General features: G+C 36.0%; 3 protein-coding genes across 6 annotated transcripts in view; 1 reads left to right on the plus strand and 2 right to left on the minus strand.

Moving 5' to 3' along the window:
- Nucleotides 1–617, minus strand: part of LOC117163198 (growth arrest-specific protein 2) — a 31,217-nt gene extending 30,600 nt beyond the window's left edge. The window contains exon 1 of one of the 2 annotated variants that reach the window (XM_076627482.1): nt 227–617. The gene's annotated coding sequence lies outside the window, so the exon portion shown is untranslated. The remainder of the gene's footprint in view (nt 1–226) is intronic. The other variant, XM_033345257.2, reaches the window with a different exon arrangement.
- A 2,816-nt stretch (nt 618–3,433) lies between these two features.
- Nucleotides 3,434–6,450, plus strand: LOC117163319 (deoxycytidylate deaminase). 3 transcript variants are annotated; one of them, XM_033345493.2, is made up of 5 exons: nt 3,434–3,612; nt 3,694–3,935; nt 4,036–4,249; nt 4,514–4,621; nt 4,852–6,450. In XM_033345493.2, the coding sequence occupies exons 1-4, from the start codon at nt 3,563–3,565 to the stop codon at nt 4,608–4,610; spliced, it is 603 nt and encodes a 200-aa protein (XP_033201384.1). In that variant the 5' UTR covers nt 3,434–3,562; the 3' UTR covers nt 4,611–4,621; nt 4,852–6,450. The 3 variants fall into 3 exon arrangements, with proteins under 3 accessions (XP_033201384.1, XP_076483951.1, XP_076483950.1); XM_076627836.1 differs by having other exon boundaries at nt 5,680–6,450; XM_076627835.1 differs by lacking the exon at nt 4,852–6,450 and adding an exon at nt 4,711–4,850.
- Nucleotides 4,666–18,164, minus strand: part of Naa15-16 (N-alpha-acetyltransferase 15/16) — a 47,226-nt gene continuing 33,727 nt past the window's right edge. The window contains exons 9-11 of the mRNA XM_033345492.2: nt 8,778–8,971; nt 8,593–8,701; nt 4,666–8,440 (exon numbers count right to left, since the gene is read on the minus strand). Coding sequence (XP_033201383.1) covers nt 7,923–8,440; nt 8,593–8,701; nt 8,778–8,971 — 821 coding nt within the window. The 3' untranslated portion in view covers nt 4,666–7,922. The remainder of the gene's footprint in view (nt 8,441–8,592; nt 8,702–8,777; nt 8,972–18,164) is intronic.

Raw genomic sequence — 18,164 nt, forward strand, 5'->3', positions numbered from 1 at the left:
AAAATAATCAATAAGAGCTCGATAACATTCTCCGATTACTGACTCATTTTCGCCCGTTCGAGTCTTTTCTTGGAAACAAACGTAAACTAATAGCACATTTCGGCACGCATCGAACAATGTGAAACAAATCTGTATAGCGACTAAACCGGTGTAACCACTATAGGAACCATCGTGTATAACCTACAATTCGCGAATGGAAAATACGTAAGTACATGAGTTCCCTTACCTCACGGATCCTCGTGAACATCGCTCATACTCGTTGTTTGATTCAAAGCTTCAGCTCTGCTGTCGCTCCAATTCACCGAGGATAGGAGACTCGAAGAATCGAGAGGACACCTGACATTCCGGACGAACACACAACAGTGCGCACAACAGACGCGTACTCGTCGATCATCCGATCGCAACTGCAGCCCTTCGGTGTGCCAGTGCCGGTTCTGTTGCCGCTGTGAGAGTAAGAGGGAGGGAAGCGACGGCGAAAGAGCGAGACGAACGGATGCGAAAAAAAAGGAGAGCGAGAAGGAGGTGTTATCGAGACGGACGAACCTCCCGCTGTTTCACCAACCGACCACGCTCCGAACTGACGGCCACTATATTGCGTATTTCACGTATGTACCGGCGTACACTAAACGCCACGCGAGACGCGACTTTGACAGAGATCACTCTCGTTACTCTCGGACTGTGAGTCGAAGAGAGATAGGCGATCGTTCACACGCGAGTCTCGCTACGAAGATGTATACGTCTTGCTCGAAAGATTATATATATATACGGCCCGAGAGACAAGCTACCTTTCTTTTGACTGCCTTTTCTCTTTTTTACTTTCGTAGTTTTTGCAGCTCGAACCCCCTTTCTTTTGTCCGTCAATCACCGGGAATGCCACGTGCAAACCGCCAATGCGTACCGGCTCGGCAACCGTGCACTGTAAATACACGCAGAAATGTGCATGCGTACGAAAGCGGAGTTACGACGCGCATGCGTTTTACACGCACCCACTAAGTGCAATCCCCCGAACAAGTACATCGGCCAAACACCCCCGTCGACTCGTGTCGGTGTTCTTCAACCCCATGACTACCCCCTCCATTTAACCCCGCGCGCATTCACAGAGCAAATCCCCTCGACTACGAGGATACCTCCCTACGAACCCCTTAATCAATACTCGCCGTTCTCTGCCGGCCAGGAATACTATCCTTCGTATCCTCCTCCCTGGACCAACTTTCGGCATCGTCGAGCTACCCCTTATCACTTCGTGCTGCCGAGAAATTCGATTCTTTGCGTGTGTGCGTACGTTGTTCAAGTTCGATGCTTTCAGTACTTTATTTGTTTACCTTCTAGAGAAATAAGAAATATTAACAGAAAATATATGGAAGAAAGCATTAGAAGATCGATGGATAATTTTAACGTTTTCTTCTATTTATACAGTTGCAGGAAGAAATATAACGAGTTGAAAGTTCTGTGATTAATTGAGTTTTATTATGATTGCGTGGTTATTAATTTAATATAAAGTGAATAAAGGAGAGGAGATGTAATATGCACAACAGGGATGTGGGGAACAATTAAACGGTAATACACGTGCGTGAAGAAAGTTCCGAGGGTGTGATGGTTCCCCAAAGAATAGCGTCACGATCCTGCAAATTACTTTATTAGCCGCGTTACCTGGCGGAAGAAACCTCTTTTCATTCAGTAGCTGCACTCTTACTCGTACTGACGTATCGTAAAATATTATAGCGTGTTCGAGACTAGAATAAGCATGCATTGAAAACAGTATTTTCATTGCTCATGATGTAAAGTACAGTTAGAATATTTTAGCATATAATGTATAAGTTCTCGTTGAAATTTAGATTTACATATTAGATACTGTTTTCAATAAAACTATTTATTATTGAAAAATATTATTCTTTTAATACGTAAAGCATTAGAAAGTTATATTGGGAAATACCAGATCCCATTGTTCGTGATTACTTACTAGTTAAAATTCATACAATTATAAGAAAGTAATTTCATTTAACGCGGAAACTAATTACAACCTCCTGATTATGTAAAGGGCGTTGTAATCCACGAATTATTAGCCCTTTTTATAGGGAGCGCTAAGTATACTTGAGGCCTGAAAAACGTGTCTACAGTGCCGCGCCCAAGTATACTCATTTGTGTAGCAGGCGTTTAAAAAAGCCTCAGCAGCTTGGGATTCCGAACGATTTAGCTCGTTTATCATTTATTATCGATGGTAAACAAATATCCTCACTTAGATACAGATATACATCTTTAAAGCATAGTGATTTAATTGTAAAAAAAAGAGAATAGAAATATAAAAAACAAATATCTTCCCCAATAACTAACATTTAATATTAAGTAGAATAATTAAGAAATATTACACTCTTTAAATTTATCATAATAAACTGACAAATTATCAGTAAATGTATGTTTCGATAAGCCACTCACCAAGCATTATCTCACAAATTCAATTGCGAGGCTCACGAAACATATCATGAAATATTGGCACTTTTTCCGATTTCGCGATTCGCATGTAACTCCTCTGTTTATTATCTGTATTCGACTTGTTCAATTTGTAATGGTAATATGTATATATATCATACAATATTATTTCCGACGAAACTATCTATAAATACTTAAAATCGATTTCAATATAAAATAATATACAAGTATAATAGATAGAAAATTAAAACATATACTATGTACTAATTTATAATGTGCTGAAGATGAGTATAAGAATAAATTTAAAATGAAAACAATGATTTATCGGTACCAGGAACTACCATTGTCGTGTCTAAGAAACTTGCCCTAAGCTCTACCATGCACCGATTATTACATGTATGAATCATACTTTAAAAGTAATTGTTGATTTACTATTTTCAAGATCAATTATTCTGCAATATTGATAAATTAATTTTATTTATTGTTTCCTTCCAAACTGACATTAATGTAATTCAATAGATTTAAGAAAATTAGAATAATGCTGTATGGTATGTCATTTTATTTTTTATAAGATATTATATATATGTTTGTCACTTTATCATGAATAATCCGGCTGTAAAGAAATCTTTCTCATATCTGAAAATATATACCCTCTACAGTTTGTAGAGCGCAACCTTTACTGTATTTCACCTGTTCCTCTGTAGATAGCGCCACCTTTACTGTAGTTCACCTATTACTCTGTAGATAGCGCAACTACAAGTTTAAAATTTTAATTTCAAAGTAATAATAATAGAATAATTGTGTTTTAAATAACTATATAGGCACTTTAAATAATTAGTTATTGAATCCTAAGTATATATTGAAATGATGCAATGATTTTTGTTTTCTATATATGCTTGCAACATGAAACCGGTCTTTTGTAATAGTTTAACTGGATGACGGAATTTTGAACACGCCTTTCTTGTTAATGACTACTTCAAGGGTGTATTTCCTATCTTGGTAAAATATTATTTTAGTCTTAATTTCTAACGTGTACAGTAGCATGCCGTGTTGTTATTTATCAACTAAGTAGTTTGAATTAAACTACAAGTAGAAATTCTTTGTAAAAGTTATATAATTATAAAATTTAACAAAAATGACATCAAAAAATGACAACAAAATTATCGAAAAAATCAACTCCGAAAGGTATATTACATACGATATTCTAACCTTTAATAAAATAAATAGTTACTTAATTGATGTAACCTGAATTTTGTATCTTTATAGTGAGCAGCCTAGTAGCAATAAAAGAAAAAGCTATATAGATTGGGAGGATTATTTTATGGCTCTCGCCTTTTTAAGTGCAAAACGTAGCAAAGATCCTCGTACTCAAGTTGGGGCATGTATAGTAAATGAACAGAAGCAAGTTGTAGGTATTGGATATAATGGAATGCCCAATGGTTGTAGCGATGATGTCTTTCCTTGGACTAAAGAGTCTGTCGATCCATTGGAAACAAAGACTTTATATGGTGAGCTAATAACATCTCATTAATTTTCAACATGATTATATTTGTATTATATAATATAGTGTAATATTGTATTGTAACAATGATAATAATGAATTTGCAGTATGTCACGCAGAAGTTAATGCTATTTTAAATACGGGCTGTAAAAATATTAAAAATTGTACCATATACGTTTCTCTATTTCCATGTAATGAATGTGCTAAAGTAATAATACAGTCTGGAATAAAAACAGTCAAATATGTGTCAGATAAATATGCAAAGAAGAAAAAAATTCAAGCTGCAAAAAGAATGTTTGATGCCGTAGGCGTTACATACAGGTATTTGAATTATGCAGATTGCATATATTTATTCTTATTAAATTTGTATAAGTGTCAGATTATGGCAAGAAACCATAAGACTTGTATTACTTGACATGATTTATTTCCTTAAAATTATTAATTAAAATTCAAATTTCTAGTATTTAATACATGCGTTTCAATATGTGCAGAATGTACGTCTAAACTGTATTAACATTAATTCATTTATAATATTACGCTATTGTTGTAGTATTATTTAATAACATTGTAAATCTTTTTTTCTAGCAAATATATTCCTAAGCACAAAAAGTTAATTATTGATTTTGATGAGATTGACTCTACTGAAGATAAGGAAATAAATATTGAAAATGGAAGTAGTTGAACAAAAATAATGTAAGTGACAAAGATGACAATGTCTGTAATGAAAAGCTTTCCAGTGTATATATTCATGATTTATTTCATTTTTTAATGACATTTTGCAGATTTAAATCTATAATATTAATTCTTTAACATAAACATGAATTACAGTTTTACTGTAAAAAGACTGATTACCATTATTTACATGCAAAACTAAATTAGGTACAAATGGAAAATAGAAATACCCCTATTTTAAATTTTTACAGGTCTATTTGTAGTTTTAACATTATCCATATAATATGGAAAATAAATAAAACAATGTACAGAAAATGAAAGAATTTAGCAATAATACAAAGATACTATACTTTTATCAAGATGTAATATTATCTGCAACAGTATTGCAAACGATGTACTGTACAAGTGTAAATAGTAGTATGATCAAATATGGCATGGTAGAAACATGTAACAAGTGTGTATCATTTCCATGATAAAATAATATTTCAATATCATTTTTTACAAAACGACTGAAGGAGAGGCGATTGTTGATACGTGATATAATATTTTCATGTTGACTTGTTATTAATGTAACAACAAACAGGAATTGAACACAGAGTTTTGATGCATACGATAATGATACGTTTATATACATACTATACATATCCATGTTCTTGTCTTTAAAATATTACTTCACGTTTGTAAACACCGCTATAATGAAGAAAAGTTACATAAAGAAAGTAATTATACGTGATGATTGAATTCATCATATAGAAAAATATTTAATATTGTAAAAATGTATGGGTATTTTATATATAAACACAGATATTAACATTTGTAAAAAGCGTACTTGGCTATAAACGTTATCCTTTAATACCATAAAATTTGGGCAATTTTTGCACAAATCATAAACTATTCAATCTGTAAATAGCGGTTGCAGAAAATATAATAACAGCTTATTGCAAATGGCAGTATATTACTAATACAATGATTAAAGTAATAACCACATTTAAATAATCATTGACTTCATTTTCCAATTTTTATTCTTTTCTGTTTTATGTCCTTTCGTAATCGTATACGTTGAAAAATTTTGCATGAAGCCTATATGATGAATTCATTTACATGAGGAGATGGAAGAGGATATGGGTTGAGGTACCCATGCTTATCGTTTGCTCGTACGATTAAATCAAGGACTCAAAGGCAAATCTAAACTGAATCTTCTAAAAATTAATGTACCATCCTTAATCAACATTGTTTATTTCTTAAAGATTTAATAATTAGTTATGAGCGGAGTAGAAATTTTTATACTGAGGTAACAACCTCCGATAAAGATTGGAGCAATTAATATATATATAATGTATATATATATATATCTTTTTTTCGAAATGTAATAATTATGCAGGAGTTTAAGCGTACTGTAAATAATGTATTATAAAAAAAAATAGTATTAAAAGATAGCAACACTTCGGTAGATGCATGGTCGAAAAGTTGAGTATGACGCGAATGGTGTATGATAATATGCATTAATTTTTCTAATGATAGTCTTTTACAAGAAGAAACACTTCGTATATCGATAGACTAGCATGGTGGTCATATCATATTTCCTTTGCATTGTACAATAATTAAATGACTAATGGTAAAGTGAATGAGTAAAACTTCTACATTATCGCTTATGTTACGACATTATTTATGTAGCCCTGAGAAACATTCCATGCATTTACAGAAGGTATCAGTTTAATCAATACAATTATGTTCATTATATTTTGATAGAAGATTATTCCATCGATTAACTTTGGATGTACGTATTGAGTTTTTGTCCATTGTATGTTACGAATGAATTGAAATGTTAAATATACATTACTATGACTCGATGCAAATATCTTATTTTTATGATTACCATTAAGTCGACTTTGAATGAGCTTTCAACATTGGCATAATATTAACTAATCGCAAAATTATACTCTATGACTTAAATAAGATAGGAAATGTGTGTGTATATGTATTTATACATATATATCGTTAAAGTAGTAGGTGAAATATATACAAACATTATCACTAGTTTTTAGTATCTGTATCTTATTGAATTCTTTTACTTTTTTTTCATTCAAGGAAACTCACGACTTATAAGTATGTACTGGTATTTCAAAAAATAAACGAGGCAATCATAACATCGTTCGATTTGTATCGGTAAATTTGAACATTACCTTTTATTAAAATTTCTGTAATCCGTTGACATACAGATGTATGATATTTTTTTCGTTTGCTTGGTTTGCTATTGACACTTATTGTTTTCGATTTATCATATACTTTGGTAATCTGCGTACACAATATATGCACTTTTATTGTTCTTATAATAACTTTCACAGAGACTTTCGCAAATGGATGCTATTTCCATATTGACTGCTATCTCGATGGAATATCAGGGCTCCAATCCAAACGTAGATTATTACCCTGGCTTTAAACACAGGAATAAAATCGTGTTTCTAGAAGAAAAACATTAGATCGTTCACTTGACAAGTTTGAACGGTTTTTGCGAATGAAGTGAACTGGAGAAGTTAGTATATGACTTGGAACAAAGTCTATTCTCAAAAAGTAGCGACGAACATGCGTGGTACAATTATCGGTGCTCGATGATCGTCTAGTTTCTCAACTCTACACAGTAGAGTATTTATGTAGACATCGCTGAAAATAGTACACCTTAACATCAAGTAGAAATATTCATAGAACGCGCATACGAATGTATACAAGTCTTGTATTTTGTACCAATGTGTTAGTTTACGCACGTCATATATTTTACACACTGTACTTCACCCCATCCCTCCCTGCCCTGCCCCAATCCCATCTATGCACTAAACATTTTCACACTTTGTCAATCCTTCTTTTCAACGTGACCGCTCTGTTGATAGAGTGCTCGTTTAATTCGTTCTGTTCCAATTGTTAATTAATATTTAGCTAAAGCCATCCTTTTCTTCGTTCACCTAAAATTCGGGACCGTGCCAGAGGCGCTTGTCTCGCGTCCCATCGTGTTATAATTTATTATTAAAGATTATTTATTCAGCACTGTCCCAGCACTGTTCACACTACATGAATCTTCCCAGGAACAGTTCGTATATAATACATGTTTAATAATTATCAATATTAAATCCGCCAATTTCGCTTCTTCTTTCACTACATATGTTCATTCGTCCGCGTGCCTTTTACATTCAACGTTAGTTTCTTTGCTCTTTTTTTTTTGTTCTTTTTCTTAAACGTAGATCAGAGCGAATCTCAGCACACTCCTCCTCCATTGCCTCGTCGTCTAACTACGCAATGATTCGCTAACGCTGGATAGCGCGTGCCTGGATCAGTTCTTGATGGAATTCTCTTTCTCTTGATGCTTGATCGTCACCGTCAGCTTTGTCTCCGGCGGTCGAAAAGCGGTCGCGTATGGGAAGTATTTGTGACATTTCGCCATATAGTCGGCGATTGTAGAGTCGCAATGGCCAAAGTCACCATTGCGCAACGATTCCAATACTTTTGTACAATTCTGTAGTGTTACACCTTCGAGATCATCAATGTTTGTGGCGAGGGAGAGAGCTTTTGTTTGAGCGGACGGGTCCAGGACGTACAACATCCTCGCACCCTGAAGCAAATGCGGCAGTGAGTTTCGATTCTTTTTTAGGAATTCCGCGTTCAATTGAGTGGGCGTTGAAGTCGAGTAGATTCCTGCAGTTTGTCGCTTTACTACCTCGCCTACTGGTCCTTCAGACGGCGAGCGGTTAGTATGCAACATGAAACGTACCAGGCACGTGTGGAGGTCCGGATTGTTAGGATCTAGATCATGCGCACGTTTTATCGACCTTAACATTAACAACGTACGACCTGCAAAAGGCGTTTAATTTTTTAAATGAAATCTAATAGTAAAATACATTGCCTTAAAAATCAATGATTATTTGCAACTATAATTATTAATCTTTTTCTTTAACAAGAATGTTACAAATGATTTGTGTCGCCAATGCTGTACTGCTACGTACCTTTACGAATGTATATTTCAAATGCCATAAGGTGCGTCTCTATTCTGTTCGATGCCAAGTCTTGCAGTGGTTGTAAAAATTTGATTGCTTGCTCGAGAGGATCCTCAACCTGAAAATAATAGCTCGAATCAAATTTCATATCATCTCGAGGACATTAACTCGTCGGATTTACACGATTTACTGACCCTTTCCAATTTCTCTGGTATAAGTTCATCTAGCGTAGGCTGTTCTAAATCGGGATCGGTCTGTTGCCGCGACTTATTGTGCTGTTCCCTCTTTTCTTGGGCTTGGGCAGCCTGTTGTCGTTCCAGTTCAGCCTTTCTACGTTGTTTTCTTTGCTTGTTTCTCAATTTCTTCAATTCTGATGGCGCTAGATTTTCTGTAAAATGAAAACGAAAACAAGTTATTAACATGCACGATTACGATGGTAATAATATTATCGATAAATTGAGTTGCTATGATTGAACGAAATATAAATCCAGTGATAAACTTGATAAGCAGCCGTCATTACATGATACATCAACGATGTCGAAGACTATTCTTGTCATTGGAAATTCATTTGGAGAGAATTTCATCAATTCTTAAAAATTACACTCATTAGGAATTCCCTTAATTCAACACTGCTGTCTATAGGCAAAGAATCAAAATGCCAATTCATCGTACCCTAATTGAAAGATCTAAACTCATTCAATTGCCCTAAGGCTGGAAACACGCGTTTATTCAACGGTTTATTCAATAACTAGTTTACGAGCCGCCTTGTACCTTTTTTCCAGCGAGCGCACGTAAATTGCGTCTAACAGCAGAAATTCCCCTGTTGTCCTGAATTTTCAAGTACCGTAATATCATCGTAATTGCAGCAATGATAAATACGTGAACGCTGAAACTGTCCCCGACGCGGTTTCGACACGCACACCACTTTTACCGGCGCGAGCTCGCCCGAGCTGTGTCGAACCAAGGTCAAGCGGTTCCGTCGCGCGGCAAAAGCGATTCCGGTCGGTTTCGCAAAACGTTTTCTAACTTTTCCTCGCCTCTGGTCGTGGTCAGACCTACTGACAGCTGTTTGTAGGTCTGGCATGCGTGCACGTGTCACGCGTGCACCGCAGTCACGTGCAGTCCCGCCGACACTACCCGTGAGAGATCGTAACTTACCGCAGGGAAAGGTGGAACCTGTCCCTATCGCGATCGTGATCACGATCAACTTCCCGAATAGATTTTATAGTTTCAACTTTATAGTATAGGAGTGCTCCATTTATAAAAACGAAATATTAGTTGGCGACCGTGCCTTGTAAAATTTTGTCAGACCGTGCAAGAATTGAGTAAGACGGACCCCGTGTCAGGAAGCTTTTTTCGAGATCGATTTTTTCGTGAAAAAAAAGAAAGAAAGGTAATTACGCAAGCAACGTATAATTTTAATAAAAATATTCAAACAAGGATGCTAGAAGAGGTGGTTGCAACATCGTGTTTATCGATAGGATCGGCGCTTCGTAACAGCCAGGCTTCTGACGAAAACTTTTCTTTTCTAATTAGATGAAAATTTGCAACGAGTCCCGGCATCGATCACTCTGATTTATAATTAATCGTGGAAAGTACTGTTCGAAGCGGTCGAGGAGGTTCGAGTTTATTGCGCTAATTCCCCTACACTTAACTTGCTCAGTGGGCATTAACGGCTTAATTACCGTCCTATTAATGCAGTTTTATAACACGAAAATCACTTGCGCGCTTTCCAATTATGTAAGGAACAGTCAATGCGTTATTTGGACGCGGTAGAAAGAGAGACTGGCTCTATGCTTCGTAAATTCGTGACTACGCACGTATGATTTCTTGTTCTTTTCCTGTAGCCATCGAACCATCTTCATCACGAGGTCTGATTATATTTGCAAACGATATCGAAACGAAAGAAATTTTGGAAGCAAGTAGAAACGAAGAATATTCGATAGTTCAATCGCGTGATAAAATAGAAATAATAATATTTACACAATATGTTATGCAGTTGTCTCTGGGACGATGTGTCATTTGATTCTTTTTTTTTTTTTAAATGTCTTTTGAGCATGATAACAAGCGATTATTATGAGATAGACGAGGAAGAAATCGATGAATTAGAGTATACGATCGATCTTAATTGTACACAATACATAGATGTTTGATTTATTCACCTTTGCTCGATCTCCACGATTTTGTTCGATTTCACCTTGAAGATGTAATTTGGCTTCCTTCCTTATATTCATTAAGCGTGTAAAAATAAAGATTATCATTGACTGTGTTTTTAAAACACACATATTACACCACCGTCAGATTGTACAATCACACACCGTGATAACGTATTCTACGAAAACAATGGTTAAAACAGTGATGATGACGTCCAACGAGAACACGACAACACGCGAATATTACGAGATAATCGAGAAAAAAATCAAAATGAGCTCGAAGATATGATCGATCATAATCGTGCACGATAGAAGTTTGGTTTGTTCATCTTTGTTCGATCTCTTCGATCTTGTTCCATTCAATCTTGAGGATGTAATTCGGTTTCCTATTTTACATTTATCGAGCGTGAAAAAATAAAGGTTGTCATTGACGATGTATTGAATGTATCCGAAACGTATCACGTCTCCAGCCTTAGGTTGCACAACCACGCAAAATGATAACGTAATTTGTGCAAACAATGGTAAAAACGGAGACACAGAGGATAATTAGAGACTTTGACGTAATCAGTGCTTATCTCTCTTTTTCTCTCTCGTCTTCATAAAATAGTCGACGAATAAATCTTAGCTCGTGTCATTCTTAGTGTTTGGACATCATTCGTGGTATTGCTGTCTTACAAAATCTCAATTTAACCCTCTTTTCCCACTATTTTCTACTCGTGTCTCATTTTTTATTCTCTTCCTACGAGTATGTTTATAACAATATACAACATTTCCATGTGTATTTTTGTATGTGTATATATATACACACATATAGGTTTACATTTTTCATTGGTTTTCAATGACAAGAAGAAAAATTACTTTCGCTTGTATCGTTGTCTGTATCTTCGATATATTATCACTTCGAATCAATCACTTCAAAGAATAAGGACTGTACATAAAAAGTCTTCACGCGTCAAATTTGATTTACGCAATTCCATAAATGCGCCGCAAGGGCTATCCCTCGGACTTCTATTCCAAACAATCAATCATCTTATACCTACAATAGATCTAACTCGTTTCAAAAGACTAGTATCGAACGGTCAGCGATTTTAATTGGTCTGAGTGGCGCGGGAAAATATCGTCGGCAATTAGGGACCGGTATGCGGCTGACAGGCGAAGAATTTTTCATCCTTGACAAAGGGGGACCTTGCCAGCGTGCATTACGACCGCGTTGCGGAATGTGGAGCAACAGGCGGTACCCGCACGCAACGACGTTTATGCAAATCTCATCCCCATCGATTACCACAGTGTGATCATTAGATCGTGGATTTTTATGCAAATTCCTATTTTTGCAAACGCAACTAAAGAAATGCTACCCTAAATCATTTTCGCTTAACTCCAAAATAAACCGCGGATTTTTATTCATTTATACAAATTTGAAGGTACAAAAATGTATAGAATGCACATTTAATAACTCGAAACTATAAAGAAGAATATTCGTTAAAATATTTGGTAGGCGAAATAGATCTTAGGTTCTTTTCTTAAATTACATTTCTTAAATTACATTGGTAAAGATATTTCAATTTGCATAGATATCTGCGATTAAATTATAACCAATACCTTGGACATTTCATACGTTTCTGCGTACGAATGCTTTGCACTTTTTAATCTTCCTACAGGCTCATAAATATATGCGTTGACACGGCCTTGTTAATCGAGGAAATCGATCCGCATCGCGATTTCCTGCTATGGGCAACGCCTCGAAAATTCGATTTTATCGACGAGGCCCTCTTTCCATTACGAAAGTGGTGACGTTGTAGAGGAGCATCGTAATTGCGCGTCGAATTCCGACGCAAATGGCGCATGCTGGCCCTCGCGGTTCGACGATCGATGATTTCTATTTGGATCGTAAACTCGTGTTCGGCAATTTCTTTCGTGTTTGCTTGTGTAGGATCGTCACACCCTTTGTTTCCTACGTGATCGTATTTTGTATTTTTAGCGCTATGCCGAGTATTTTTATCCTAGCCTTTAACATTACTTTTCATCTTTTTCGTTTTGCAACCTCCTTTAAAAAATTCTCTATATCTACAGTAAGTGTAGGAATGACAATCAATTTCGGTAAAATCCTTGTCGAACGTTGTTTCTTTAAAACATTTTATCAAATAAAAAATATTTACATATTTTTCAAAACTTTCAGGTTGAGTTTCATAAAGAAATATTTATTTATACCTTTCGCGAAGATATTGAGAAATACTCAGGAACAAGCGAGAAATACACGCAATAAGTATACGTACAAAAGCTCTACCTGAACCTGAAATTATATATAGTACAATTACCCAATGTGAGTTCAAAATGAAAATAATCTCTATTTTTCGTCGCAAATTAAAATCTCAACGCTTCTTTCTTCCTTGCTTTACAAGTTCCATCTTCAAGTATCTGGATTATTTTTAAATCAGGTCACTTCGATAAAGCGATAAACCTGAATCCCATCTTAGAAATAGGTCACCGATCAACCCAAACGGCACGCGCTGTCCAAAACTCAACGTCCCCCATTTGTCGTCCGTACGAAACGTCCTCGTCAGCGTTTTAAAAATACGTGCACCGACGTCGGAATTTCGTTTTGCATAAAACGCATCTGACGCGTGCAACGGATCCAGTTTTGCTAGGTGAAATAATTACGGTTAGGTAAGACGCTGCAAGCAAGTAGTGCAAATGACGGGGGCGGCAAGGTTGGTGGATACAAAAAGGCAGTGCGTCTCGCTTAAATCGCCGTCATTAAAACGCTGGAAGAGAAACAACGAGAGAACGGCGAATAAAAATGTTCAAATGACGCTTTTATCTTCGTAATCGAGTACACAGAAGTGTAGCTGTTATTTCGATTTAACTAGCCACACGCTGTCGCAAACATGCGCCCACGAGCGTCCTCAACGAGCCATTTTTGTTTCTTCCTGCGGTTTCCTAGCTTATCGTGCGAATCGACTTTTGCTAATCGACGTCGCAGGGGACCGCGATAAAACTCAATAAATTCAACTGTATCCGGAATAAAGAGAAAAGTCGAATGGTTTCGAAATGTCCATATTTGCAGTAGTTTGTTATTTTTTAATGCAACGATGCACTCTATAATGTAACAGTTGCAGTTCTTTTTCAATGATGTTATACACGTTTTCCTTTTAGACACGTTATTCTTTTCGTATATTCTATCCGAACACTCTTAATGAACGTATTAGAGTGTTCGAAATTTGACAGTTACAGAAGTTTTTGATTAGAAGATGACTCGATTTTTAACACTTTCGTATTAAATTGTTCGATACCGACATACCAATAGATCAATAGCATATCAAATAACGATAGAATATATCGACATATATCAACATGTCAAACGGAGGAATAAATTTAATAGCGATTGAAATCGATCGTTGCGCTTCCAAGAAATCCACGCAAATGTATTGGCCATTGAATATTAATTCGCACGTTGTCTAGTATGCGGTACCGCTAGCCTCGATGTATTCAGTCAATCTAACGGACAACGAAGGCAATAAATAATTAGATTTTTGCCGCGGGGAGACGCGCTGCTGCCTTCCTTCGTTTCCTCGCGCCCTTTGCACGCATATAATCGCATCATGTCGCCATGAAGTTTTCCTTCGTTCGGTGAAAGTCGAACGCGGAAATGGATAAACGATACTGGTAATCTGTTGCTCAATACTCGATAAAGGAATAACGTTGATGAAGTTACAACGAGTGAGCGAAGAATAAAGCTTTAATTGATGTCATAGAGTAAAGGCAATTAACAGTATCGTGAAGTATCGTTTCCAGACATTGTGTATATTAGAGAGAGTAGAGATAGCCTTGAAAACTGATTGATATCAGTCTAAATTTATTTCTTTTTTTTTTTTATTTTTTAATTGCATTCTACGTTGAAATTTTGAATGAATATCGAAGAAAGCTTATCTGAAACGAATAAAGAATATCTTTTATAAAGAGAAGAGGAAGCTAAATCTAAGAGAGGCCAGTGAAAAGCTTTGTTCTCATCCGCGCTTAATTAGTTCTATACTTAACGCCATACAAACTACACATTTCATCCACTTGTCCAATAACGTTAAATTTATCGAGGTAATACGTTACGTAAGAAGTACTTTGCTTTGCCGTTCAATGGTTAATGGCCGCGTAGTTTTTCTTTCAGCTATTCATAACTCTGTCTTGGTAGGAACGCGAGATATTTCTATCGAGTATTGAAAAACATAAAAGAAGATTATTAATTTGAAGTTATGCGGGGTTTCGAGTTGCGTAATTTCTACTGCAGCACTAAGTAGAGTCGTGCGGATACTTTCGTGGTGAATACGGGTACAAGCGGAAGTTCAAGAACGCACATACGGTCAACAATCGGAATGCACGCAACGATGCGGCAGGCTTGTCAGTGTCGAGGGGAATCGGTTGACAGAAATCCAGGTGAATTCAAAATGAAAAGATTTCGTAACTGTACGTAGCGACTTTTACCACTTTGCATCGAAACAATCGAGCTTTGTTTCGGGTTGACGTTTATTTCGAACGAACTTGGTTTCTTCGAATTTTCCAGAGAACAAGCGTATCTTACTTTACTGAAACTTACTTTAGAATAGAAAAATACGGCCTCTAGATAAAACGAGAAATCTATTATACGAGCAGATAAAATTGCATTAGACCTCTTTGACTCAAGAACAAACTGACCATTGCGATTTCCTGTGTTTCGAACGTTATCAACGCCTCGAAATCTAATGGAACCGATTATTTATTACTGTACGTTACGAGACAATACCAGGATTATCGGTTATATGAAATTGAAAGCGGAGAAAGGTGCAAAACAAAACTTAACAACGAAAGTTATTGGAACTACGTAATCGTGGTACGCAACAATGTGTGTCTGTAAAAATCGTAAACAATATCGATCACACAAGAATACAGATTCAGGAAAAAACTAACAACAATGTAACTTTGAGATCCATTATGTTGCACAACGCTGATTGTATCTTAGACATAAATTGGACAATTGTTGTCGTACAATATTTAACAATAAATACAACTGCAATACTTGGAAGGCGTTACGTACGAGCAGAACCATCGATTACCTAATGTTGAACTCAAAAGAGAATGTTATTTAAATTTAAAAGTAGTATCTAGATTTTAATGATTTTTTAAATAAATATCGCTCATGTGTGGTCACGTGTACGATCGACTAAAATTCAAGGAGAAAGCAAAAATGGTCGAAGATTAGACATAATAATGGTTCCCCGAACTGCACAATGCCATGCCAGATACAATAGCCACAGACATTTCCATACGATTTCAATGACATGTGCTACTAGGAAATGTAGTGACAACAGTACGTGACGTTACGTTGATTGTCATTAATTGACAATACATATCGACTATGGATAGTTGAAGGTACGAAAGGGGATAGAAATTCAAAATTAAAATAACGACTTTGTAATAAAAAAATTTATCAATGTAGAAGTCCAGATTATAACTTGACAGAAGATCGCTTAAATGAGAAAAAAAGGCAACCACACGACTGAATTCTTCAGCTTACGCAATGTTATTTTAGAAGCAACGCCCTCAACGTCATCACATTCTTTCTATGATACACGATATCCAGAAACTTAACAATCACGATGCTCTATATATAATCGTCGAATATACGAGCGATTGATCAGCCTCAACTAAATAATAAAACAGTTAACAAAAAAACCCTAATCGCAATGCGATAATTCTTCAGTCTCGAATCATCATGAATCTCTATCAATAACGTTATGTTAAACTGAAATAAAAATTACTCGACGGTTAGAGACTACAGAAGAATCTTCCAGATCATACGACATCGTCCTAGAAACAACTCTCATCGATGTCTCTTCTCTACCAAGTACTTGAACAATACTAAGAAACGGCGACAGCAAGTAGTACACCATTAACAGACGATGCAGAAATTGTCGATTATACGAGTGTGTTTCACGATTATAAGGAACGCAACGAGGAACGATAATGCTCCTCCATGAAAATGACGGTAATCGCTAAGAAAAAGTCGCGTCTCCTATGATCGTCGTTGCGACGCGTGCCGCCTCATGTTTTTTTCCATTTCGTAATCCATTACCATGGATATAGACTATTCATTTTGTCGTAGTAGAGCGTAGTTACAAGGTCTGACAAATTATGATGAAATTACCAGCGCCGTTCGTCTTTAATAGCGCGAGCCTCTCCTAGTTCCATAGTTCATTCATTCATGCAAAATCTTTCTATTCCTTTGTTTTCGAATTGCATAAATATTCACAGTCTAACGTTAATATTTATAGACGCGATGCCCATAGGAACATTTTCTCAACGAATCTGAAGAAATAATCATTGAAACATGATTATCCGTATTCATCTGAAAAACAAAAAATATCGATGTCAAAGGATCACGCAGGGGTTACGTTGGACAAATTATCATTCAGAAATATTCGTGTAAATTAGCGAGGATTCGTTAACACGCGTTTACAGAGAGAATCAAACTCGAAGGAAAAACCGTGTATTCGATGACGTCGTTTCTTTTTCGCCGTGCGAAGTTGCTGGAACGTAAATGGATCGCTTGTAATTTCAATTAACGTTATCCAATGTCGCGACTTTATTGAGTTATTAGATGAATAGAGATGCGTTTTCAATCAAATGCTCGACCGTGAGTAATCGCGAGATTTGTTGTTTATGCGCATGTCCATTATGTAAGCGGCAACAGTACATTTCTGGTATTCGTGTACTATCTCATCCGTGTTGGCAGATATTTACGAGTTACGAGACTGTCTGATCGTTTCTGACGGAATTATTCGAAGAACGTGAAATGTAAAGCGTTTAGGGGAGGCGGTTCTCCGGTTGGGATAAGCGATCCTAATCTCCTGATCGTGGGTTAACTCAATTCTCGAGTCGATACGTTCGCGCAAGTGGTATTTACAAATGTTGCTTGTCATCGGTAAATCTTTTTATCGTGCAAATAAATTAATTGGTGCTCAGCTTGGTTAAAGAATAGGTCAATTTTATGCTCCACCGATTTGTATGGTCGTAGAAAGCTAGTGAATTTTGTATATCTAGAAACATTCATTGGCTCGTACGATTTTTAAGAGAAAATTTTTTCGTACTTGAAAGCGAATATTTTACGTAGTGAGTCATTTTATGTTATTTCTTAACGTTTCTTACTGTATTAGTTTGCAATTTGAGGATTGTTAGAGTTGTTGCGAGTATATCAACGTTTTTTCTCGATTACTGCAACGCTTAAGCAATCGTTTAAATAAAAATATATAAAAGGTAGAAAATATTCCCAAGTGTAAATATCGAATGTTTCCACTCATGCCGATTCGACAATTTTTACGTAGATTTTTGCAGAAATTACTCAAACATGATATTTTTAGTGATACACGAGTACCACGCGATTTTTAGTGAAAAGAATGTTTG

Source organism: Bombus vancouverensis, chromosome 2 (genome assembly GCF_051014615.1).
Source record: "Bombus vancouverensis nearcticus chromosome 2, iyBomVanc1_principal, whole genome shotgun sequence".
NCBI classification, from domain to species: domain Eukaryota; kingdom Metazoa; phylum Arthropoda; class Insecta; order Hymenoptera; family Apidae; genus Bombus; species Bombus vancouverensis.

Excerpts from the sequence above, each read along its gene's own strand:
- LOC117163319 (XM_033345493.2), top strand. The coding sequence starts at position 3,563 with ATGACATCAAAAAATGACAACAAAATTATCGAAAAAATCAACTCCGAA. Across the intron at positions 3,936-4,035 it reads GGAAACAAAGACTTTATATG|TATGTCACGCAGAAGTTAAT; the intron begins GTGAGCTAATAA and ends ATGAATTTGCAG. Across the intron at positions 4,250-4,513 it reads GCCGTAGGCGTTACATACAG|CAAATATATTCCTAAGCACA; the intron begins GTATTTGAATTA and ends CTTTTTTTCTAG.